Source organism: Scyliorhinus torazame, chromosome 5 (genome assembly GCF_047496885.1).
Source record: "Scyliorhinus torazame isolate Kashiwa2021f chromosome 5, sScyTor2.1, whole genome shotgun sequence".
Lineage (NCBI taxonomy): Eukaryota > Metazoa > Chordata > Chondrichthyes > Carcharhiniformes > Scyliorhinidae > Scyliorhinus > Scyliorhinus torazame.
Genome location: NC_092711.1, coordinates 299,208,230 through 299,235,368, shown reverse-complemented (window position 1 = coordinate 299,235,368; position 27,139 = coordinate 299,208,230). Strand labels below are relative to the sequence as shown.

Sequence of the window (27,139 nt, the reverse complement as noted above, 5' to 3'; positions counted from 1 at the left end):
GTGGGCGGCTGGCGAGGGTGGTCCCGGACGAATCAACCGGAGAACCATGAATTTGCAGCATGAATCCCGTGGGGACTTTTGAAGTAAACCAATTAATGTTTATCGTGGTGAAAGCCTCGCTGGACTGAGCATTGGGAATCTCACGGCAGTTCTCCTCCCTACCACACTTGGAAAGTTTTTGCTTACATTAGGTCCAGTGTTTCTAAGTGTGGGCTTGACCAGTGAGAAACTCCCCAGGGCCCAAAAAAGTAGTCGAGTGGTTAGGTAGCAGTGGGGAACTCACCGACAGAACTTGGACGAACCTACCAGCCAAACCTGCCTGAAATGACACTTAGAAACGTTCCCATTCGATCCCACCGGCTGTTTTAATTGCTCTTCTTTTATCTTTACTACAAAGAAATCGAGACTCATTGTGTTTCCCAAACTTCTAATCTGGGAAATTCGTTAGCTGCCTTCTGCCAATAACCTGCATGTTTTTGAAAGAAAAAGCTTAGAATTGAGGAAATGCCTTTTATGATGCTTTACAGACAATTACATAGTCTTGATATTCAGTGATCATTGGAATGTTGTAATTGACGTCCTCAAGGGCATTTAGGGCTGGGCAGTAAATGCTAGCCTAACCAGTGAGTCTCACGTCCCTTGAAATAAATCAATAAATGAAATGTGGCAAGCAGGCTCCCACAATCAACAATGATCAGATAATCTGTTTTCTTAAAAGTTTTGGTTGAGCAGTAATTATTATGTCACAAGGCAGCCTGAGCGGAACACCCATAATTTCCACATGCCCAGTAGCCAAACTGTGGAGTGGAAAAGGAAAAGTTCCGCAACAGCTCTGGTGAAAACCACAGGACATGAGAAGACAGGATTCGCAGAGGTGAACGAGCCTGCATGGCTGATGGAACAAAATTAGAGCCTGTGGTAATTTCACAAATGTAAAACCGTGCCAAACATTGCGTTCCCTGCAGGCCATTGCGTGCGTGTGGACGGCGGAGGCTGGATGAATGAGGATGGAATGAAGCCGTGAATAATGTGTGAAATGAACATCTCGGTAGCTGATGGGCAGAATCTTTCACCCCTCCCTTCTGGTACCACCGAAGGCAGCCCCCACCCGCCCCCATGGCGGGTCCCCTGGCGGGTTCGCTGAAGGTGGGGCGGGTGAGCAACAGGAATGACCATTGACTTTGGCAGGACCAGACGATCCCGTTGACGGGAGGGGGAGGATGTGGAAAATCATGGCCTATGTAAAGAATGCAGCTTATTAATGAGGGACGTATTCAGATCCCATACCATTGATGGCCGCCTGCAAAGCAATAACACCCATACTGCAGTTATACCGGGGGCGAGGCATTTAATGTCCATAATCCAACCTTTAGACGTGTGGCTGGGTAAGCCATTCAAGGATCATGTTCGCGCTGAATGGCATAGATGGATGGTTGATGGAAAGTAAATACTCATGCTACTCCACTTGGTATTTTTGTGGTTTCATGATCAAATTGTGCAATGCTGTCAGTACACCAGGTGCCATCAGATCATTACAAAAATGCAGACTATCCAATTGCACGGATAGAGAGAAAGGTGAATTGTTGCAGAAGAATGACTCTGAAAGCAATTGTGCCACATCTGATCCAAAGTGGGACCCTAACGATGATGCCACAGCCAACGTGACTCCGAATTGTAGCCATCTGGGATGACCACTTTCAGAACACAAAATGGAGACTCACAGAGACTATAGGGAAATGTGGACAATACTAAGCAACAAGCAGGCACAGAGCCTGAATGTATATTTGGAAAACAGTCAGCAGACGGAATCGAAACTCTTAGATAGGGTTGATAGTGAAAGCCTTTTTCCTCGGATGGTGATGTCCAGCACGAGGGGACATAGCTTTAAATTGAGGGGAGATAGATATAAGACAGATGTCAGAGGTAGGTTCTTTACTCAGAGAGTAGTAAGGGCTGGAATGCTCTGCCTGCAACTGTAGTGGACTCGCCAACATTAAGGGCATTCAAATGGTCATTGGATAGACATATGGACGATAAGGGAATAGTGTAGATGGGCTTTAGAGTGGTGTCACAGGTTGGCGCAACATTGAGGGCCGAAGGGCCTGTACTGCGCTGTAATGTTCTATGTTCTGGGTCGATTAACATATTGATGGCCCATCTCCGAAGAACAAAGGACTAATACTCAGGTAGCCGATACGGTCGCAGACATCCCGGCGCCAGTACCCCAAATGAAAGACACAAACAACGCAAGACCACCGGCCGCCTAGGACAACGCCCAGCCATCAGGGCACCCACCCCTTTATTGGTTTAGATCGATGACAATGATCAAGAAGATGCCCAATTAATTAGGACCAAGTTTAAGGCCCGCCTAAAAGCGGCGAAGACCCTCCAAGTATAAGAAGGAACCCCCACCAGAGATTCAGTCTCTTGGATTCGGCTCTCAAGCAGAGAGACCCTTCCACCAGCATCACCAAAAGCAAGTAAGTTCAAGGTCAACGTTCGCTACCAGATGGACGACCTTAGCTGTACTCCTGCTACCTCTTCGAACCCAACAGCCTCAGATCCGAACAACGGCCATTGTTCCTCTGACTTAAGTGGGCACCCGAAGTTAAGTATAGGTGTTAGTGATAGAGATAGTTTAGTTTGTAGTGTTATCGTGCATGGGTAGATCTTACTGTGTGTAAATAAATAGCTTTGACTTTGAACCAACTAACTGGTGTATTGGCTCTTTGATCAGTAATCGGGTTGAACCTTGTGGCGGTATCGAGAGATAGATACCTGGCGACTCTGAAAGTATACTCAGAATTAGGATGAAGAAAGGCGACCTTATTAACCGCCATATTTATAGCAAGTAAACAGAACAACAGAATAAACTGAATGAACTCAATGTGTCGGATGTCAACAAATGTGATCATTTGAAAATGCTTTGTGGAAAAAGCTATCCTCGTGCAAATAGTCCATTCAATAAACTGAAATCCTGGTATCGTGCATCTTTATACAACTTTCAAAATGGTGACCACATCACCCACGCCAGCCATTTACATGTTTTTTGAGGTTTGAAAGGTTGATTTATCTGCTGCAATCTCCAGTATTTTAAACTATTCATTAATTACTCTTGAAATCTGTTTCCTCAGCACAGTTACTTGTCCTGCGTTATCTGGTCCTCCATCGCCAGAGTATCGTCAGGGTGGCTCATCTGGACAACAGCTGCTGGACCACACATCTGGCGGCATTGACGGCTCTGCCGGTTGCCCACCTGTGGGGACTTCAAGTTGTGGGATGGATGCTGGGCCCCTCCCGGGGTGTGGCGAAGGCGCCGGTGTTTCATCGGGGGGGGGAGGAATCTGCCAAACACCCGCACTGCACTGCGCCTCTGTGTCCCGCTATCGGCAGCAGCATGCTCCAATGGAATGCACGGAGCTAGATCTTCAGGAGTATCTGACGGATGTGCGGTGTGAATGCGCAGAGTTGGCGCAGGAAACCGCAGCACGCTCCCTGCCCTCAACAACACAGGAAGGGCGAACTACAGCTTCCCGTAGCTTTGGATCTTGTTCTTGTATAAAGGGACCTTGCATGAGGGACCAGAATGAGAACAGACCAGAAGAATGCTTCAGCAGTGCGGATAGCAACTCTCGACATCACAATCTAACCACTGGGAATAACTGGGTAAGTTGTTGGATCAATTACAATGTGCTTGTTGATGTGGTTTGGTGTTCTGAGGCACTTTTACAAATAATCACAGACTTGTTTCTTGTTTTCGCCTCTTAATGTACTTTTTGTGATTTTGATCTTCCCCTTTCATGCCAGGCACCACCAGCCCCAGCTGAGAAATGGGCACACGTTAATAAACCTCTGCTGTGCAGAAATAGCAGAGCATCTTTTTCTGTCCAAGTGTATTATTATTCTCCTCTCACTTGAGAAAGCCACAAAGGAAGCTGTACAAATACTGAGTTACGAAATAAAATGAGCGTTCTTGTAAGAACTGACAGACAAATATGGATTGGCCACTAATTTGTGGAGGCTTAAGTCAAATTGTGATTTCCTTGCATGAGATTCCAGGGTTTAGGGGATCTAATTCCTTGATTCCATCAATTTTCTAATGGCTAATAGCAACTGCGTAAATCAAATTCTGTATTTGAGATTATGGGATTTTCCTGGATTTTTTTTAAAAGTACTTTTATTGAGGTTTTTCATTTTAGCAAATAATGCAACAAAACCACAGGAATGGGACAGCTCAGCACAAAGAAAAGGTGTCAACATATACGGATGCAGAGGGGAAAAGGGGAACAGCAATATCATCATTGGACTCAATTTAGGGCCTCTGTATGCACCACCAGAGAACAAGGAAGAAAAGGGTACAGCCATGAAAATATGGTAAAACGGTGCCCACCTTCGCTTACGGCAATTGCTCGTAATGACCATGAGAGTTCAGGATACATTTTTCACAGCATGTTCGAGTGCACACCAGAATATATCTCCCTCGACTCCAGAGGCACCAATGACACACGCAACCTCCACTCCTCGGATAAGAGTCCCGCCTGTGCCTCTGCAGGAGCCAATCAAAATTCTTCAACCCCACCATAAAAAAAATACAAAGAAAATAATAATAATAATATTTATTGTTACAAGTAGGCTTACATTTAAAAAAAAATTAATTTTATTGAAGTATTTGCAAATTTTTATAACAATAACCAAACGAAATAATAATAACATAAACAACAACATGGTAAAATAGACATTTCCCACCCAACCCCTTCTGTACATCCCTTAATCATATTGCCCCCCCCCCCCCCCCCCCCGCCACCCCCCCCTTCAGAGTGCTGCTTCTGCTGACATTTTCATTTTCCCAGAGAAAGTCGACGAACGGCTACCACCTCCGAGAGAACCCCAGCATTATCTCAAGACAAACTTTATTTTCTCCAGCTTGAGAAACCCAGCCATGTCGCGAACCCAGGTCTCCACACTCGGGGGGCTTTGAGTCCCTCCACATTAAAAGGATCCGTCGCCGGGCTACCAGGGAGGCAAAGGCCAGGACATCGGCCTCTTTCACCCCCTGAACTCCCGGGTCTTCCGACACTCCAAAGATCGCCATCTCTCTACTTGGCACCACCCACGTACCTAGCACCTTGGACATTGCATTGGCAAACCCCTACCAGAACCCTCCAAGCTTCGGGCATGCCCAAACCATGTGGACATGGTTTGCTGGGCTTCCCGCACACCTCACACATCTGTCTTCTACCCCCAAAAACTTGCTCATCCTCGCCGCCATCATGTGTGCCCGGTGTACCACTTTAAACTATTAGACTGAGCCTGGCACATGATGAGGAGGAATTAACCCTGCTTAGGGCGTCCACCCACAGACCCACCTCTAACTCCCCACCTAACCCCTCCTCCCACTTGCTCTTCAGTTCCTCCACAAGTAGGCTTACAGTAACACTGCAATGAAGTTACTGTGAAAAGCCCCTAGTCGCCACATTCCGACGCCTGTTCGGGTACACAGAGGGAGAAGTCAGAATGTCCAAATTACCTAATAGCACGTCTTTCGGACTGGTGGGAGGAAAACGGAGCACCCGGAGGAAACCCAGGCAGACACGGGGAGAACGTGCAGACTCCGCACAGACTGTGACCCAGGCCGGGGGTCCATATTTCTCTGGTGTTCGCCTACACCCAAAGATAAAGAAGAGAAAATGCTGATCAATCAGATAAGGAAATGTCCAAACCGTAAAGGGAGCAACAGGATATCAGCCAATGTCCAGGACCTGGTTCAACCCCATACCCTCGTGCATTCAGGAACCAATAAACCAAGGATATACAACCATGTCTGAAATTTCAGCCTCTCAGGATGTCCCTAATAAGTACCTTCAAGAAGGAACATCCCGAGCATAAGGAGTGTAACAGCAGCGGACTTGGCCGAGCCCAGCACACTCTGCGACACAGGGGCTAACACCCCCAAAACACCCAGCACATGGCAGAACCCACCACCCAGCCGGTCCTGCACCTCATTAACCACAACCAGCGCACCAACCCACCGACACCAGAGAAATCACACCAGTCTTGACCGAGGAGACCCACACCTAAGAGAAGAAATAAGACAACCCCCCCTCCTTCCCCCGGAACGATAAGGGGATTCCACTGAACCAAAACAGGGCTGATAACAGCATGTTTCTCACACAATTGAAGAGAATAAAAAACCCTATCTCAGGAAGGAAAGCCTGAGTAAGCCCTTGAACATTAGACACATACCAACACAGTGTGTCATTGCAAGAAGGATATTAGGGGACAGGGCAGCACCTCTTCAACAGCAACAAAGACACTGCCTCTCCATGGTGGACCCAATCACAACAAGGAAGACACTCTGGAAACCACTATATAAGACCGCCTGGAAGAGGGCTTTTAAATCCCCCCCCCCCCGGCCCATTAAGTCTACACCCCTCCCTCCCCCAAGATGAAGAGCTTCGACAACACAGAGGCATAGCATACAGACTCTCACTTCAACAAATCAAACAGGAATGAACTGACCAAACCCAGGCCTGCACCACTGCTCTGTTCCCCCTACGCCAATAGCCCAAAAATGGCAACCAAAAAAAGGAATCAAAAGGAACCCAGTCTTCTCCAGGATAGACACTCTGCACAGGCCCTATAAGGAGATCAGTGCAGATTCTCAAAATTCAAAGCAACAGAAAAGTGGAAATCTGATATAATTAGCTCTAACTGGGGACTATCCCAATCCAAACCCCACCACCCACCTCCACACCAATCATCCACCCATCACCATGGCCTCGCTCCACTCATCTTCATTATAAATGAGACAAGGGGTCTCTAAAATGCACTCCCCTCCCATGAATACAAGGATTGTAGCGCATCGACAAAAAGGATAAGATTGACAAGTCACATACCACCTCACTGATTATTTTTTTAAATATAAATTTAGAGTACCCAATTCATTTTTTCCAATTAAGGGGCAATTTAGCGTGGCCAATCCACCTAACCTGCACATCTTTGGGTTGTGGGGGCGAAACCCATGCAAACACGGGGAGAATGTGCAAACTGCACACGGACAGTGACCCAGAGCCGGGATCGAACCTGGAACCTCGGTGCCGTGAGGCAGCAGTGACCACCTCACTGATTCAATATGTTTTTTGTCAAAACAGGATAACAAAACGACCCTCTCCCTCATGCTCTTGACATGATCAGCCACCTCAAACCCCTCACGACGAGCATCAAGGGTAGGATAGCATAAGACCAGTGGTCGGATACAATGTGCTCCGTCAAACCTTCTCTCAAGGATACTTTGCAGTTTTTCAAAGTGATCTGCAAAACCATGCACCACGGAGCCAAGATCATCATTTAAAATGGCGGTCAGCATCCCGATGCCGACAGCACCACTGAGGCGTTGGCTCGCTCACCAGAAAAACCGCGACTACAAGCTGGGCCCCACCCCAACCATCTTAGTCAAATGAGGATTCTCTCTGATTCAACTCAGCTCTTCATCATAGAATCCGACTGGGTTCATCAGGGCATGTAGGGCAAGATATGTGTCCCAACAAATCATGGACTGTGCGTCAGAATAAAGTAAAGGACGGAAAGATGAGTGGAGCCATAGCTCCGTTTTCCTGGATTCTTATTGCTGTTTTGAATTCTGCAATTGTGAAGATGGCAAATCAGTGGCCTTGGAAATAATACATTTCTGTATAGCGCTCGGAGCATTCATGAGCTGTTTGGAACACAAGTGTGATTTGTGGAGTTCAGCGGAACAGGATTTAACAAAGTTACGTTGATATCCTGAAGTGCTTTGCTCTATTGCCTTTGAGTTCGGAGATCTCCCTGAATCGGGAAGAGTCCATGATTTCACAAATTACTCCTCGTCTGTTGGGAAGAGTGGCTCAGTAAGCTGAAAGGTTCTTTCTTGTTCATTATTGCCTTTGTTCTTATAATTGCACAAGGGTGATGTTTCCATTTTCACACACTGTTTGACCTTGTAACTCTGAGTCATACTATCAATGGAACTTGGTCAACTGCCCAAACTTGTTACATTAGTGAACTGTCAACAGTGAAATTTATGATCAGTTACAGTGACACCCATTGCAAACCTCATTTTAAGTGAATGAAGCTGCATTATTAGCGGTGACCTGTGTTTTTAAAGCAAAACGAGACAAAATCTCTTTGTGAGTGGCAGTTGGCAGACCTGCAGAGAGCAGGATCCATGGGCGCCAAATGTCTAGACATCTTAAAAGCTTTGACCAATGGAAATAAGGACAATTAAAAATAAAACTTGTCAACTGTGTTTTCCCACTTCTAGCCAACAACCTCTCTCCCTCCCTATCTCTATCCTAATTATCTCCATTTTATCCTTTTTATTACCTTGATTTTATTGATGCTGCTTTGTTGTTCCTTTTTGAATTTTCTTCTCTTTCTTCCTCCTGTGCCTTGCTGGACTACAATTTCTAAATCCTCTGATCCGTGGGTCCGGTCAGTGCTTCTGCTGACCACTCTAACCTGAGCTGACTATGTGGCCGGGTTCTCTCCCTCTTGCCTCTTTCAGCAGGAAGGATGACCATGGCGGTAAAGGATGCTACTCGCCATCCTCTTGTCGAGGGGTGGTGGCGGAGTAATGGTATTGTCACTGGACTCATTACCCAGAGTAATGCTCCGGGGACCCAGGTTCAAGTCCCGCCACTGCAGATGGTGAAATTTGAATTCAATAAAAAAGAAATCTGAAATTAAAAGACTAACAATGACCATGAAACCATTGTCGATTGTCGTAAAAAAAAATCATCTGGTTCACTAATGCCCTTTAGGGAAGGAAATCTGTCATCCTTACCTGGTCTGGCCTACATGTGACTCCAGACCCACATCAATGTGGTTGACTCTTAACTGCCCCCTGAAGGGCAATTAGGGATAGGCAATAAATGCTGGCGATGCCCATATCCCATGAACAACGTTTTTAAAAATCTGCTCGATCGCGACCTGTTGTTTAAGACGACCCAATTCTTTTGGCACCAAACATCATGCTTAGGTTTATTCTCGGTGTATAAGCGAACCCACCCTTTTGTTTTCTGCTAATAAGAGCTATGCACACTTTAGGAGTCGGCGTCAATTTTTACACAACGTAGATTTGTGTTTTATTCAGGTTGTATTTCAGTGCACGGATCAGACAGGCAGTACAGATGATGTGCAGGAGTCTAAGGCATGTTCTGACAGAGCGCAGACTGTGCATGCAGAATGATGAACAGAAACGCATTCTCCTACAAAAAGGTCGAAGTACGAAGCTGGTTTCAATAAAAAGCTGTAACATTTGCTAATTCATTCAGGAACTGTGCTGCAGCGAGAGAATTTGGTGTTAGTGAAGAACTGGTGCAAGAATGGAAGAAGAAGAACTCAGCTCTGAAGAAGATGCCCAAGACCAAATGCGTTTTGAGAACAGACCTGCCACTGGTTTGAACTTGAGAAGCATGTCGCTGAATGGGTCCTCACAATGGTTACAACATCACCAGGACAGAAATCTGCGTTCAAGTGGGGCAAATTAAACCCTGAATCCAGTAAGGATTTCAGAGCAACAGCTCATTGGTGTAGTCACTGTTTGGAATGAAAGTGTCTTGTGTTGACACAGAAAGCCACGTTCACTCAATTTCCAAAAGGCCTCTGCCAAAATTCCCAGAGATTCATCAGCAGATGGTGGCAAAGACACGAGTATCCGTTATGTTACATACGCATGAAATGTCCATGTATTTTGGGGTGCCAAGCAATCAAACTGTGGACTGGAAAGGTTTGAAAACAGTTTCTAGTGGAAACCACAGGACATGAGTAGATCAGATTCACTGTGGTACTCGCCTGCATGGCTGACAGAATGAAGTTGAAGCCTATAGTAATTTTCAAATGTTTAAAAGCAAATTCCCTGTGGGAGATTTTGTCCATGACAATGGTTGGATGAATGAGGATGGTGTGGGTGGCACAATGGTTGGCACAGTTGCTTCACAGCGCCAGGGACCTGGGTATAATTTTCGGCTTAGTCACTGTCTGTGCGGAGCCTGCACGTTCTCCCCATGTTTACGTGGGTTTCCACCGGGTGCTCCGGGTTCATAGAATCATAGAATTTACAGTGCAGAAGGAGGCCATTCGGCCCAACAAGTCTGCACCGGCTCCTGGAAAGAGCACCCACTTAAGCCCACATCTCCACCCCATCCCCGTAACCCAGTAACCCCACCTAACCTAAGGGCAATCCACCTAACCTGCACAACTTTGGATTGTGGGACCTCAGACAAGTCCCAAAAGACGTGCTGTTAGGTGATTTGGACATTCTGAATTCTCCCTCAGTGTACCCAAACAGGCACCGGAATGTGGCGACTAGGAGATTTTCACAGTAACTTCATTGCAGTGTCCATGTAAGCCTACTTGTGACACTAATAAGAATTATAGATTATTACATGTCTATGCAAAGAACATAGTCCATTAGTGTGGGGCATGTTGAAATCCCAAATAATCGACGGGTGTCGGCAAAGAAATAACACCCACACTGCAGTTACACCAAGAGGTCCAACCTTTGTGTGACTCAACAAGCTATTCATGCATCATATTTATGCCAACTGGAATGGCTGTATGGTTAATAGAGAAAAAGTCTTCACAAGCATGCTGTCCCACCCGATGTCTTATTAAATCATAGCCATCGGGTTGTTCAAAAAATACATTTTGAATTATGAAAAATGACACAGGTAGTTGGTATTAAAACAATAGGGCACACAGAACATAGATCATTCAGTGCAGAAGGAGGCCATTCGGCCCATCGAGTCTGCACCGACCCACTTAAGCCCTCACTTCCACCCTATTTGCGTACCCCAGTAACCTCTCCTAACCTTTTTGGTCACGTTTTACTGAATGAATTAATTCCACAAGGATATCTTTAATCCCTATCAAAATGGATTCAGAACCAATGTCTTCAGTATCCGTCACAAAAGATACATCAAATTTATTCTGAGTCACTTTGATTTGGGTGTCATCATAAGGATCCACTCCAGATCCAATTAGGTGCTTTCTGTTCCAGAATCCCCCCCCCCCCCCACAACAAATGATCTTCCTCTCCATCCATCAAAGTACCTACACTAACACTGGCAGTTCATGATTTATTCTCGGCATATGTCAACTTCCGTTTTAAAGGACTTCTTAAGGTTTGAAGGTTGATTTATACGCCTTAATGTACAGTAACTTTTACGGGCGTTTGTTCTGTAGCTTGGTGATCTTCTCGGAGTGTCGAGGCTTCTTGGGACAAGCTCTCAAATCTCTGGGGCAATCTTTTTCTAGTTTTTGCTCATGCGTTCAAGAACCTAAAACCATCTCCTGTGTGGACCACAGATTCAGATTATTCAAATAATCGTTTGATTATCTATCTAATTTGCATCTTTTCTGTGTTAGGTTGGTGATGTGCGGGACCTGCCCACCAAGCCTGTGAACTGACTCAAGGTGAGGCTTTTTTTATTCCCACCTCCTTTATTTCTCTTCTTTCTCTGAATTACTACCCATCTTGGGAGAAGCTCGAGAAAGGAAAATATTTCAAAGTTTAATTGCCTCAGATCCATCACTGAACACAATCTGAATTTGAACCATCCTCTCAAAAACGTCCACTTTCCCTTGAGACCAACCACAAGACCCCTCTGCCACACTTAATTTTGGATCAAGGGGGCATAACTAACCCCTCTGCCCCATTCCCCTTAATTTCTGTCCAAATCTACACACAGTAATTTTTACTGCTATAATTGCCAATATGGGCCGTGATTTTCCGCTTCGCATCATATCGGTCGTGATGGCAAAATCCCGCGAAAGGCCAAATTGCGCTTGACGCTGATGTAAAGGTGTGAGATAATAGTCCCCAGCCCGCCACAACCCCCCCCCAATCAATAACTTAATGGGATTCCTGGCATTGAAAGTCAGGATCTCAATTGTCATAAATTTGATTCTAATTATCAGGCCTCTACACCTAATAATCCTCCCCGCCAATCCCCCATCTCCATTATATTATCCATTCACGTTTGCACGAGGGCACGCTAACGTGGATTACGACTTGTCTCCCATGACGTGCTGGTGGGGTTCAGGTGAATTCATCGCTCGTGGGGGTGGGGGGGGTGGGGGTCCTGCCCAGGTAGTACCCGCCAGTATTGATGGTGGGGCATGGGGGGGGGGGGGGGGTTGCTAGTTTTACTTTTGTGTACCAGGGCTGCCTTTAAAAATGGAGCCCCAATCTTTTAAGTAGGTTGCTGGCTGGGCTGGCCCAAATAGAGCCCACCCGCCCAGTGTGACATCATTGCCCACACTCCTTTGGATATTATTTCTCCCAAGTTCCTAATGATACGGCGGAGAAAGCTGCAATTGGGCCCGGCAGCTTCAATACCACTTACCGCCCGGCCTACACTGCCACACTCTGCAAAAAAAAAGTTTAATTTCACCCCATCGCCACAGCAGTAAGGTCTGCCATGATGTATATAGCACGCTTGAGGAGGTCAATTGCTGCCAATTGGTATGCTGCTTTTAAAGATTGGCATTTCTTCACCTGAATTATTGTCTCCTCTACCTAAACATTGGGAAGACCATCATTTTCAATCCCCGACACCAACTCCAGTCTGCTTCCACAGACTCCATCCTTCCCCTTGGGCTGAAACAGATGGTTCACACTCTCCCTGTGGTGAGCTGTTCCCATCTCGCACGTTGCCTACTTGCACCACCCTAACATTCACCATCACTGTCCACATCTCAGCTTATCTCCAATGAAAACTCAATCTGTCCCTCTTTCAGCTCCAAATTCCTCTCATTGCCCTCTTGGCTAACCATCTGCCCTCTACCCTTTCGTAAACGTCAAAATTCTTCTGCCTGTAGCTTACGGCACACCAGGTTCCACAGGCCCATCATTAATCTACAATGGTGCCTGATCATCTTTGTGTTTCAGCCCCTCCAGGGATTTACCCCTTCCCATCTGACTTCATTCAGCCTGCTTTGAGATATGGGCCGGGATTCTCCCCTACCCGGCGGGGCGGGAGGTCCCGGCGGGATGGAATGGCATGAACCACTCCGGCGTCGGGCCGCCCCAAAGATGTGAATTTCTCCGCACCTTTAGGGGCCAAGCCCTCACCTTGAGGGGCTAGGCCCGCGCCGGAGTGGCTGATACGCCGCCGGCCAGCGGGAAAGGCCTTTGGCGCCACACCAGCCGGGGCCAAAGGGACTTCGCCGGCCGGCGGAAGTCCGCACATGCGCGGGAGCGTCAACGGCTGCTGACGTCATCCCCACGCTTGCGAAGGGGGGGGTCACTTCCGCATCGGCCATCGCGGAGGCTATGGTCGAGGCGGAAGGAAAAGAGTGTCCCCACGGCACAGGACCTCCCGCGGATCGGTGGGCCCTGATCGCGGGCCAGGCCACCGTGGGGGCACGCCTCAGGGCCAGATCGGCCTGCGTCCCCGCCCCCAGGACCCCGGCGCCCGCCCGCACCGCCAGTCCCGCCGGTAAGAGAGGTGGTTTAATTCCCGCCGGCGGGACTTGCATGACAGCAGCGGGACTTCGGCCCATCGCGGGCCAGAGTATTGCCGGGGGGGGCCCGCCGACTGGCACGGCACGATTCCCGCCCCTGCCGAATCTCTGGCGCCGGAGAATTCGGCGGCTGGCGGGGGTGGGATTCACGCCGCCCCCTGGCGATTCTCCGACCCGGCGGGTGGTCGGAGAATCCCGCCCATGCTTTCAATTGTCCAAGCTCCACACACTAATTCCTTCCCTAAATTCATTTGCCCCTTCACTGCCGCGAGAACGTCCTGAAAACCCACCTCTGGCTCAGCGAGTATTTAATCCAAGCATCTTTTGAATGTTTTTCTCTGCTTAGGGTATTAAATAACTGCAAGATACGTTTGTTATGTTTAGAGAATGAATTGTCTACAAGCAATGTAAATGTGTATACTTCTAATGCAAATAAGAAATTGCACTAGAGTCTTTTAGAAAGTTTTCAATAAGATTTATTGTTGTGACTTAGCAGCGTCCATCACCTAAAAAGGGATAAAAGTTACTTGCAATGGCTTGTGAAGTTGCTTTGAAGTACCATAGCTGTCATTCAATGCCTGTAATGTCCTACAATCAGCCAAGAGATAATTAATCAGCGGATTTATTTCTTGGCAGCATTTGTTGAGGGAGAATTGTTGGTTCAGGCATCCTAATTCTCAGTATGTGTCAAGGGATTATTAATTTCCTGAAGTAGGTCCTTATTTTAAGGTCTCATCTGAATTGCAGAGCCTCCTTCGGTATTCCACTGGAGTGCCACAGAATTATCGAGTGGTCACAGCAGGCGGAGAAAGCTGTTTAGCCGCTTGAGCACACGCTGGCTTTCCGCAAGAGCAAATTAGCTTGTCCTGCTCCCCTGCCCTTTTTTCGTCGACCTGCCAATGATTCCCTTTCAGTGGCGGCACAGTGGTTAGCACTGCTGCCTCACAGCTCCAGAGACCCGGGTTCAATTCCAGCCTCGGGTGACTGTCTGTGTGGAGTTGACAATTCCTCCCAGTGTCTGCGTGGGTTTCCTCCGGGTGCTCCGGTTTCCTCCCACAGTCCAAAGATGTGCAGCTTAGGTGGATTGACCAGGCTGAATTGCCCCTTAGTGTCCAAAAGGTTAGGTGGAGTTACTGGGTTAGGGGGATAGGGTGGAGGCGTGGGTTTAAATAGGGTGCTCTTTGCAAGGGCCAGTGCAGCTTTGCTGGGCCGAATGGCCTCCTGCAGCATAGGGATTCTATGATTCGAGCTGCTTATCCAATTCCCCTTTATTAGTCATGAAGCAGCCTCTGCTATATGCTTGGGCAGTGCATTCCAAATCATAGGCATTTATAGTGTGTAAAAAGAAAAATCTCCTCTTGTCACTGTTGGTCCTTTTGCCAACCGCTTTAAATCTGTGCCCTTTCATTCTCAACCTTTTCCCTAATGGGAACACTTTTTCTCTCCATCTACTCTGTCTAGACTGCTCATGATCTCAAATGCTGCTATCAAATTTATTCTCAGCCTGGTCTTCCCTAAGGAGAACAAACCTTGTTTTCTCCCATCTGTCCTTGCTACTGAATTCCTTAATCCCTGGGACTACTCTCATAAATCTTAACCACCTCTAAAAGCTTCACACCTTGCTTAAGTATGATGCCCAGGGGTAGATATAATACTCCAGTGCTTTGGAAAAGCTGACGCGGTGCTTTGTGAAGGTACATCATAACTTCCTTAGTCAGCCTAGATTATGAGCTCAGATGCTGGTCTGATGTTTGAACCAACAATGTTTGCCCCGGAATTGTAGCAGCTCCATCTACAGATTGGATGCTGCCAATTAAACCGGTCCTCAACATCTTGCTTGTCAAGAAATTGCCAGATTTCTAAATCTCCAGCTCCAGTGACATATTATGGGTTAATTTTTCAAAATATGGCCTCTTGTTACTTTTATGGGTTAAGGGGGATTAGGTTTCGTTGCTGGATTTTAGATAAATGACAAGGTCAGGTTTTTTTTAGCTGAAGGAGATTCTCGGGCGGTTCTCACAGTGGAAGGAGGTCTTATCAAGGGCTGGTGGAGATTGTGAAATTAAAGGAAAGGAAAGGAGGTAAAAGATGCAGCAACGGAATGCAAGTGTGGAAGATCAGCATTGTGAAATTAGGAGGGGATGAAGGGGAAGAGAAAATAAATGCACATAGGGAGAAATGTGTTTTCTTCACATTTCCTGCTATCCAGAAAACAAGATGACATTTGATTCCGAACAAAAATGCTGTCTAGCTACTTTGATGCTGATCTTCTTCAGTCATGCGTGTATGTATGTGTCTGTAATTTCAATATTAAATTGTTGCTGTTTCTCGCTGTCCCGTTTTCAGGTGAGCATGTAGCTCCTTCCGGTATTGGTCAAAGCTCGGCTACTCAAACTGAAAATCTGGGGAACATGAAGATCTACGTCAATCAGAAAACAGGAGCTCCACTGGAAATGGTGAATGACGTGAAAGGGCTTGTGACCTCTTCAGCAATCTTGGCCCATGTACCCTGGCAGTGGTTCCTGAACTTCTGAAGACCCTTTGCCGACTGCAGCATTTTGCTATCTTAGGTTGCCTCTGCAATTCCATTTCGAGTACATAGACATGGATGTAATGGACATCGGAGCAATTGACTTTTGGCTCCATTTTGGGTGGTGAAGACGGTGCTCCATTTTAAATTTTAATTCCTTGCTACTATGGTGAGGTAATAGGATTCAGAAGCCTGGAGGGATTTACACAATTTACTATGAACCATTAGGACAAATTGATCCTTAGCAATCCAGGTGTTACAACATCTTGTTAAGGAACGTGCATTATCCATTCAGTCAATCAAATTGGGGATTGTTACTGAGGCTGTATTTCCATCTATGCTCTTCCTGATATCTTTCTGTAATGGGATTACTTTGAAGAAGATGTGGTCATACAACTGTTTACCTATGTTGATACATCATTAGCTCGACAGTACTGTATATACTGGCGGGCACAGTGGTTAGCACCGTTGCTTCACAACTCCAGGGTCCCAGGTTTGATTTCCGGCTTGGGGGTCACTGTCTGTGCGGAGTCTGCACGTTCTCCCCATGTCTGCGGGTTTCCTCCGGTTTCCTCCCACTGTCCAAAGATGTGCAGGTTAGGTGGATTGGCCATGCTAAATTGCCCCTTCGTGTCCAAAAAAGGTTAGCTAGGGTTACTGGGTTACGGGTATAAGGAGAAGGTGTGGGCTTAGGTAGGGTGCTCTTTCCAAGGGCTGGTGCAGACTTGATGGGCTGAATGGCCTCCTTCTGCACTGTAAATTCTATGATTCTTGAGAGAAACTCAATCAAAATACCATGAGGGCAGACATTCCTGTGATAATGTAAGTTAAGTTTCTATCTGGAGGCAAGTGTGAAGAACTTTACTTATGAAGCAATTATCTAGAGGAGGAACTTAATATTGTGTCCTAGCCCTGCAGAATTTTATCTTCTGCCAGGTTTTAACGATTGAGATCAACAATTGGTTTTCCTGTACAGGCGACACATTTGTTAGCATTAAGCATTTGCACAATATTTTTTGTTACTTCTGCAATGACGGTTAAGATTGAGAATCTTTGATGTAACTTGTTGGATTAGATGGCGGTTGGTGAAACTTAGCAGGGTAAGAGTTTTATGTTCTCCAATTTTCTTTTAAATGAGGAAAGCCTGGTCAAAACGTGGCCTTGATTTCTTACCCCTTGTTAGAATATCCAAACTATGATCTCATGGCTGTCTGATCCTGGGGAGGTATTGGTACAGTAAAACCAGACTTCCACCCACTCGCTGACTATATTAATGACCCACTCTATCTGAAATACAGGGATTGAGTTCATTTGATATGTTTGAACGGTCACCTGTGTTTCCAGCACCGCTGGGTCACTGATCTGAAGGGTGGGGGAGAATTCTGTTGCAGTATTTTGCCTCACTCCTCCAGCGCACCGAGGTTGGAAAAGAGACGGTGATTCCTTTAGTCCCTGTTGCTCTGGAGTAAAACCAGACAACGGAATTTTCCCCTTCCAGAGCTGACCGGCATCGCTTAAGGCACCACCAAAGGGAAAGGCGTCAGATGATATCCCTGCCAATTCTGCAGCTGGGTGGCCATTCATCAACCACCCCTCAAAAGTGCCATGTTTCTGACAAGACTGAACCTAAAGTAAAATTTTGACAGATTCGGTTTCGACCTGAAGTTGTGCCTCTCCCCCCTGCCCACCACAGCTGCCACCTGACTAGCGATCCCCGTTCCAGTCTTGGGCCTGAATTTTATGGCAGGGGCCCGACCCACGTCATCCGGAGACCTGCCACTTTATGCTCCAATGAGCACTGATTGGCAGCAGGAGAGACTTCTGCCCTCACTTGGAAGGAAGTCCAGCCTCGGGTAGCTGTTGGCCAAACAGTTTGGCTGGCATCTCTCCAGCCCATCCATGAAAAGTACTGCTGTGGCGGGAAGAGGCACTGTAGCATCATGCCCAGGACTAAGGGCAGAATTCTCCCACGCCATTGCCGGTGGGGTCATTGATTTGAAAGGGGGCAGGGCGGTAGAATTTGGCGGATCGCCCTAATATCAATTTTATACAAGCATGAATTTCCCGTGGGATCTGCCGTTGGTGTCCACCATCGCCAATTGGAAATCCTCTGGGGGCCAGTGTGAAATAATTCACATCAAAATCAACCAGAATCTTCCACCCATGCCCAATTCTCTGAGACACCAGCGGGAAAACATGTTGGTCCAAAACTCGCCTCGAACAACACGGCGTCCAGATGTTGGGACTCACGAAAAATGCCTGCAGCTGCGTCCGGAGTTCGAGAGGCAGCCAGCAACCCTGAACACAGGAACACCACAGCAGAGGGTGGGAGGAACATCTATGGCTGCATCTTCCATATTCAGTGGCCTGGAGGGGGTCTATTTTCCAGCCTCATAATGTCCCTGAATGTCCACCTTTTTTTCTTCAGCAATGGGTCACTGATGCTGGGTGCCTTTTCAATATGGTGCCCAGATATGAATGACGACTACATGCCTGCCCCACCGCCAAACAGAACGTAAAATGAGGTTAGGGCTGATAAGTATGGCATGCTTTCTCGCTGGCTACTGCAGTGTAAACAACTCAAGTTCCCATCCTCGCCATGGGACTTGGGGCGTAATTCTCCTATCTGGAACTACAGCATTAAGTGACAGGACATGGAGGCGAGATAAGTGGTAGGAGTCCCAGGGAGGGAAGGGGAGGGGAGGGAAAGGGACTCCGGGGGAGTCACAAAGGGGACGATGGGTTATCAAGGAATAGAACGGGTTGGGAAAGGAGTTCCGGAGGTGCCCAATCCTTAAGGGGGGGGGGGCACCACCAGTCAGAAGGGGGCTTCCAATGGGGGCACCACCACTCCCCCTCCCCCCACTTTCCTGCCTGAGATTGAGGATTGAAAATCTTGCTGTTTCACACCCTAAGCTTTCCAGCATCTCAGCCTCAAAATTGAAGTGGCCAATAGGGGTCTTAATTGGGGCAAGGGTGGGCTTACTGACCAAGGCTCTGCTCGCCCTACCATTAAATTGTGTCCACGTCGGGGTGGGTGGGATCCTGGAGGGAATCCCATCAATGCAAATACAACTCCCCTATCGTGCCCCTGAAAAAAACTCGTGGGAGGCGGAAGAGTCAAAGTTGACGCCTTTGAGGACCTGTGTTTTCAGGCTTCAGGTTTGTCCTGCAGATTAAGAGATCATCTGCCTCACAGTAAATTGTTTATGTTCTCCTTAAGGCAATAATGAATACAGGGCCCGAGGCATGATCAGCGCATTGCCTTTCCTATGTGGTTATTCCTTGCATGTAAGCCTGGGTAGCGATTGTTAGAGGAGATGATTATTCAATTAAAGTAGCCATTATAACTGGGCCTAATCTTACTTCCATACAAGTTGACTTCTGTCCACTGCATCGCAAACAGAAGAGGACCATGTGCCTTATTCTTTTCCGTTTCTAGGCACAGCACAAATCATGAATCAAACCCAGCACCGACCTTATTGGTTTTAGCTTGGTCCTACTCTAAACCCTTCATTTGTACCATGGGGAGTCCATTTGGATACATATGAATGAACAATCAAGGTCAATTTCATTGTGTTGATCTCAAAATGCCCTTTTAACTGCAAAATTACCCTTTTTAAAAAATACGGTAGATGTGAATCCATCCCTCCCAAAAAAGAGCAACTCTGATTGTCAGCTATCTGCCCTGCTTCAGATAATAATGGCATTTCTCGTGCGGCATCAAAATTATTAGTATGTATCAATAAGTTCCTGAATAATTGTTCTGCTCTTGGCAGTGGAGATGAAATTCCATAAGGAACGAAGATTTAGATCCCAAGTTCTGTTCAAATTGCAGTTACTAATGGAATCATCTGCTGCTGTTAATGGCCTCAGCAATTGTTTGTGCAAGTTTTTTTTGGCTCCGTGTGGTGCTGAGATCTCTGGCTTCCTGTTTGCACTAGACATTGTGAAATGAAGAAGTTAGGCAATATTTCAATTGTGATGAGTTAGTTAATTATGTAAAAGCGTGAACAGAGTCGACATGTGAACAGTGGACAAATTGCCCTTAGTGTCCAAAATTGCCCTTAGTGTTGGGTGGGGTTACTGGGTTATGGGGATAGGGTGGCGGTGTTGACCTTGGGTAGGGTGCTCTTTCCAAGAGCCGGTGCAGACTCGATGGGCTGAATGGCCTCCTTCTGCACTGTAAATTCTATGATAATCTATGAAGGGCAATTTAACATGGCCAATCCACCTAACCTGCACATCTTTGGACTGTGGGAGGGAACCGCGGTGAGCACCCGGAGGAAGCCCACGCACACACGAGGGGAGAACGTGCAGACTCCACACAGACAGTGACCCAAGCCGGGAATCGAACCTGGGACCCTGGAGTTGTGAAGCAATTGTGCTATCCACAATGCTACCGTGCTGCCCATGATGTTCCCATGTATCTGCTGCCTTTGTCCTTCTGGCTGGTAATGGTTGTGGGTTTGGAAGGTGTTGCCTTAGGAGCCTTGGTGAGTTCCTACAGTGCATCTTGTAGATAGTACACATTGCTGCTGCTGTGTGTCAGTGGTAGAGGGAGTGAATGTTTCTGGAAGGTGTAGCAATCAAGCGAACTGCTTTGCCTTGGATGGTGTTGGAGCTGTACTCATCCAGGCAAGTGGAGAATATTCTTACATCCTGACTTGTGCCTTGTAGATGGTGGACAGGCTTTGAGGAGTCAGGGGTTGGGTTGCTCGCCGTAGGATTCCTAGCCTCTGACCTTCTCTTGTAGCCACATTATTAATTTGGTTAGTCCAGTTCAGTTTCTGCTCAATAGTAACCCCCAGGAAGTTGAAAGTATTTAATGATACTTTGCAGATCATAGTGGGCAGCATGGTAGCACAATGGTTAGCAGAGTTGTTTCACAGCTCCAGGGTCCCAGATTCGATTCCCGGCTTGGGTCACTGTCTGTGCGGAGTCTGCATGTTCTCCCCGTGTGTGCGTGGGTTTCCTTCAGGTGCTCCAGTTTCCTCCCACGGTCCAAAGATGTGCAGGTTAGGTGCATTGGCCCTGCTAAATTGCCCCTTCGTGTCCAAAAAGAGGCTGGGTAGGGTTACGGGGATAGGGTAGAGGTGTGACCTTAGGTAGGGTGGTGCAGACCCGATGGCCAAATGGCCTCCTTCTGCACTGTAAATTCTATGATATCTATGAAAAGAAGTGTTGAATCAACCTCAAATACCAGCACCATCTGAATTACACTGGATCTATTAAATTAAAACAGTCTGAGATTTTGCCTTGCCCGTAGACCCTATTCGAAAGATTCCATTCATGCAACTTAACACGAAAACAAATTTGAAAAGGCCGTTCTGCCGACCAATCCTATTCCTTGATGTCAGCAATCATGTTCTACACAGCATTTGATACCTGCAGTTACTCTCTCAAACATTAATTCTGCTCCTAACCAGATGCCAACCCAATTCTATTTCTCTCGTTGTTAATTGACACGGCATTAACTGATTTTGAGATTTTGACTTATTTTGCAGCCGGTAAATAACTCTTAAGATAAACTCTTAAAATAAGTCAAAATCTCAAAATCTTGAGACTGCACAAATTCTACCACTTCAGGCTCATTAGTTTCTGCTTGTCTTCCACTTTTGGTCTTGATATCTGACCCAAGGCGAACTTGCCATTTCATGTACATTATCCTTTTTCTTATTTAAAAACAACCCTAGATTGTTCTTGCTGTTTTCTCTCCAGTGAAAGTAAGTTCATTCGGCAAACCTCCAATCCCTATCAACAGCCTTTAGATGTGTAATCATGCACCCTTGAACTTTCTCCAAAGGCAACATGTAAGTTTTTTTTGCGAGAAGAACAGTGAGATGCCGATACTTTCGGCCAGTCATGCCAATTAGTGCAAGAGTTGGCACCATGCAGTGCAAGAGGCTGGGGAAATGTGAACGCAGAAAAAAACTGCCTGTAACATCAACCCAGGAAACCTGACTCTTAGGTCAGGAGCAGTATATATGCATTTGCTTTAATTTAGGAATCATGTTAATATGCTGACGGGGTGGAGGATCAAGTCTGCCCGGGGATTTAAAAACAGTCCTGCAACTAAAATATCAGGAGAAAGGTATCTGTCCTTCAGATTCACTTTTGCAGATATACAGGAACAGAGGGTTAAAATGGTCCTGAAGGGCTAAATATATCAATAATCCCTCTTCAGGACATTTGGGGCATTAATCTTCTGGGGCGGCTGAGTGAAAAATGAAAATCACTTATTGTCACAAGTAGGCTTCAATGAAGTTACTGTGAAAAGCCCCTAGTCGGCACCTGTTCGGGGAGGCTGGTACAGGAATTGAACCAGCGCTGCTGGCCTGCCTGGGTTTGCTTTAAAAGCCAGCTACTTAGCCCACTGTGCTAAATCAGCCCCTAGTGAAAGTGAGAGTGAAAGAATGCCTGCTTGATCCCAATGTCTGCTATTCCCGGACAAGAAGACAGACTGCAGACTTGCCCACAGGCCTCAGTGCATACCATCTACAAAATGCCAACTTGCCAACACCCTACAAATCCGCGACGTCTACCATCTTAGCAAGGTATAAGGGCAGCTTGCATATGGGAACACCATCACGCTGTATCCTGACTTACAAAAGTGATCCCCGTTCCTTCAGTTTGGCTGGGACTTCTTCCCCAACAGCGCTGGGCAAATGCTTTCACCAGACCGGCTGCAGCAGTTTAAGAAGGTTTCACCATTTGCTCAAGGGCAATTAGAAATAGGCAATACTCCCAGTTGGAAAGCATCTGCATGTTGGAAGCTTGCAAATTCTGGGAGGGCACTGTCTTGTACTTAGCTTTGTATTTTATTTCTTCCCAGTTGGTGCCCCTCCCCTGCTGCGGGCAGTAACTCCTGTCAGAATGAAGGCACAGGACTCTTGTGCTGGCAAGCCCTGCCCAGGAGACTGTTCTTTCACGAGTTTGGACAATGAGTGAAATTAAAGATGTCTTCACAGTGGAGGCATTGACATTGATCGCTCGTCCTGCCTCTTCGACGTCCACATATGCGTGCTTGATAACAATTGGGAGCATGAACTTGCTCTTGCGCAAAGCTAAATTATAGTGTTAATGCTGCACCTCAGCTGTGATCATTTAACTGACCAGGAACAAATGAGAACCTTTGTAATCTATACAAGTCAATCATACATCACAAGCGGCATTTATTAACAAAAAGTCTCTGTTGCCTCTTGAACAGTTTTTTTCAAGTTTCTCGTTTTGTTTTGCTGTGTGGGTCTGGAGTGGATGATTCTTTAGCTTCGCAAATGCACATTCTTTGCAACACCTCGTTATAAAGGAACTGAGGTGGCAGCACTTAACAGGATTTAACAGGACTTCAATGTGCCAGGGAACGCTGGAACTAAACTATTGGAATTCTTGTGCCAAGTGCAATCCAGATGGATTTTCCGTTGTGAAATGTTGGGATATATAAGCACTCATATTTCATTCCACTTGATTGACAAATATTCCACTATTGCTTTTGGGGGAAAAAAAGAGTAATTTCTTGAGGAATGAGAATGCAACTTGCTCCCTGAAATCTGCTCTTGGCCATTAGTTCCATCCTTCGCAGTGAAATAGTTGCTTGAGTTGTACAGTCTTCAACATGTTTGGCAGTTGGTTCTTTTTCCATTTATTTGCAAAGTTGCAAGGCCGTCACCTCCATCATGCTGTCAATTTCCCGAACTTTAATTTGGGAAGTGCCCTGGTCAGTATAGGACCAGTTTCACCAGACCAGGCTGTACGTCGGGTGGTCCTCCAACTTACCTCAGTTGTTGAAGTTGTGGGGATTGGGTGGGGCAGAGAGGAAAAGAGAAAAATAATCACAAAAGTTGCTAAACCCTGGAGGGTGCTAATGTGCCCACAGGCTGAGTAGCCAGTCAAAATCAACTGGCTTGATTTACCAGTTGGAGCTATGGATAGTCACCAAAGGGTAATCTGGTTAGCACTGCTGCCTCACAGCGCCAGGGACCCGGGTTCAATTCCGGCCTTGCGTGACTGTGCGGTGTTTGCACATTCTCCCCTTGTCTGCGTGTGTTTCCTCCAGGTGCTCCGGTTTCCTCCCACAGTCTAAAGATGTGCAGCTTCGGTGGATTGGCTATGCTAAATTGCCCTTAGTGTCTAAAAAGACTTGGTGGGGTTACGGGGATAGGGCTGGGGCGTGGGTCTAGCTAGGGTGCTCTTTCAGAGGGTCGGTGCAGACTCGATGGGCTAAATGGGCTGTCTGCAACCGAGCACCTTCCTCAAGGTACAGGCGTTGCCTGAACCGGGTAGGCTACTTCTTTAAATGTGCAGGTTAGTGTCCAATTATATAATCTGGCCCCGATTTTGATCTTAATTCTGGCAAGAGGATCTAGGGTCAGAAGAATCCGTTTAAGGTTAATTTTATCCATGTGGAGCCAGGAGGTGAAAGATTGCTCCTTATGGTCCCGCAGGAAGACTTTAGGTCTTTTCAGCCATTGGCTTCCCTTGTATGACACTCCTCCGATACTCCCATTCCCAGGATGTACCTTCTTCAAGAGAAGACTTCATCTGCTGCTCAGCCAATAAACTCTTCCCGAATTTCCTCTCCTGCCTGCTGGCCAGCTACCCTGCCCGGCTCCCTGGCGCTGTGCCCTCAGGCAGGCAGTTAACCTGAATGTGTAGGAGGCTCAGGAGATTACTCCACTCGTGAACCTTCATTTTTTTATCATCACTCGGGATCAGGGTTGGATGCAACTGGTTCTTGCTGCAGTCCATTCCTCACCTGAGCCCAATACTGGTTGCACCCTTTGGTGACTATCCATAGCTCCAACTGGTAAATCAATGTACATTGATGTTCTACCCCTGCCTGCACAGGATAAATTCCAGAAGCAATGTGAGGATAGACTTGAAATGCCAGGTGCAGAGAGGGCTAAGTGGAGATTTAGTAGAAGTTTTTATAGAGCGCAGAGGGAAAGACTGTTTTCTCTCGTTGGATTGATATTGAGGAGGGTTGATGATTTTATTATTATCAGTCGGAGTGCGGAAGAGAGAGGTTAGAAATACTGTATTTACAAAGAGTTGGAGTGTGGCGTATTTTGTCACAGGAAATGGCCGAGATTGAGACCATTCTCCTTTGAAGTAAATATTGAATCATAGAATTTACAGTGCCATTCAGCCCATCAGGTCTGCACCGGCCCTTAGAAAGAGGGCCTCCACCCTATCCCCATAGCCCAGTAACCCCACCTAACCTGTTGGAAACTAAGGGAAAATTTAGCATTGCCAATCCCCCTAACCTGCACATCTTTTGACTATGGGAGGAAACCGGAGCACCCGGAGGAAACCCACACAGACACGGGGAGAAAATGCAAACTCCGCACAGACAGTCACCCGAGGCCAGAGTTGAACCTGGGACCCTGGGGCTGTGAGGCAGCAGCGCTAACCACTGTGCCATCCGGATATATTGGATAAATATTCAAAAGGAAGGAAGTTACTTGACACTGGGGTGAGCACGAGGCATTGCGATTAGTTATGGATTGATTTGCAGACCGAATGACCACCTGTCCTGTACATTTTCTCTGGCTCGACCTCCCTACAGTCAAATAAAATACGACTTCGGTGAAGTACTGACTGATGATGGCTGGTACCTGTGGAACTGTCGCTCAATATGAGCCCATTGCCATTCTTTTCGAAGCAGTCATCATTGTCAACGTAATGACTGATTTATCTTAAGAGTTATTTACCGGCTGCAAAATAAGTTGGAACACCCTAAGGATGAGAAGAATGGTTTATAAATACAAGCCCTTTCTTCCTAAAGGGGAGTTGCTCAACCAAATAGCCTTATTCTGTTGTGTTTCACCATTTTTCAGTAAACACTGCCTCAATGTGAAGTATAGGGGTCGACTTGACACAACAGAATATTGTTTTGTTCGTTCCCTGTGGCTTGATGATCCATTGTTTGCAATTTTTCACAGGCCAGGTGGCTGAGGGAGACTTTATAACTGCTGCAAAAATCTCTAACCATCGCTGTGATGCTCACTGGCTTCTGATATCTGATATTATGATAGTCGCAGTAGAAAGAGTTGCCAGGTCTCCGTGCAAAAAAGTAAATTGCAAAAGTCCGTCATTGTTTTTGCATATTTATCTCATGAAAATGTCAGGGGTCAGGATATTATTTTGTAAAGGAAATAACTTACTTGAATAACAATAAAGAGATATTTATGCATTTTCTGAAGCACGCATTCCTTGCGTGTATCCCAAATGGTGCTCCTCAGTCCATTCCTCGAGGAGTTATTGGTGCACTGGCGTTTTCCTACTCACTGTCTGGCTTTCGCAGCTGAGTGTGTGGGGCGCATTGAAGAATGGCTATTCGCTTTTTAAAAATGAAATTGCCCCATTTGCACTGTTATTTCTGTATATTCAGTATCACATCAATCTCCTTGTCACTATGAATTAATTATTGAGAATACCGGAGTGTTTTGCCATGAAGAAATGTGCTTTTGTTGGCCGATGAAAATGATTTCTTGATAAACTTTACCAGAAGCAGCTACAATGTGAAACTTTCAATTACCCTGCTGCCCTAATGAGTGCTTTGTGCACAATACTTTCCGATCAATTATTATTAAGAACAGCAAAGCACATACGATTCCTCAGGCAGCACCTTCCAAACCCATGTCCACTACCATCTAAAAGGACAAGAACAGCAGATGCCTGGGAACCCCACCACCTGGAGGTTCCCCTCCAAGTCACTCACCACTCTGACTTGGAAGTATAACGCTGTTCCTTCACTGTCCTGGAACTCCCTCCCTAACAGCACAGTGGGTGTACCTACACCTCGGGGACTGCAGCGTTTCAAGAAGGCAACTCAGCACCACCTTCTAAAGGGCAACGAGGGATGGGCAATAAATGCTGGCCTAACCAGCGACGTCCACATACCGCAAATGAATTTTAAAAATATATTTAAAAGATGATCAATAAGCCTATGCAGCATTTTCCCTGGCTTGTAGTGAAGGGGATCAAAGGATATATTGGGAAGGTGGGATCACGTTATTCAGTTGGATATCAGCCATGATCATAATGAATAGCAGAGCAGGCTCGAATGGCCTCCACCTGCTCCTATTACCTGCATGACAT

At 46.5% G+C, this 27,139-nt stretch overlaps 1 protein-coding gene across 4 annotated transcripts in view; it reads left to right on the top strand.

The window, feature by feature from the left end:
• eda2r (ectodysplasin A2 receptor) overlaps positions 1 to 25,629 on the top strand; it is a 68,693-nt gene extending 43,064 nt beyond the window's left edge. For 2 of the 4 annotated variants that reach the window (XM_072505802.1, XM_072505800.1), the window contains 2 exons: positions 3,135 to 3,666; positions 3,808 to 3,981. In XM_072505802.1, the coding sequence (XP_072361903.1) occupies positions 3,135 to 3,666; positions 3,808 to 3,918 (643 nt within the window). In that variant the 3' untranslated portion in view covers positions 3,919 to 3,981. Of the gene's footprint in view, positions 1 to 3,134; positions 3,667 to 3,807; positions 3,982 to 11,406; positions 11,455 to 15,852 lie in introns of those variants that run through there. The other 2 variants (XM_072505801.1, XM_072505804.1) reach the window with 2 other exon arrangements.
• The last annotated feature ends 1,510 nt before the right edge of the window (positions 25,630 to 27,139 follow it).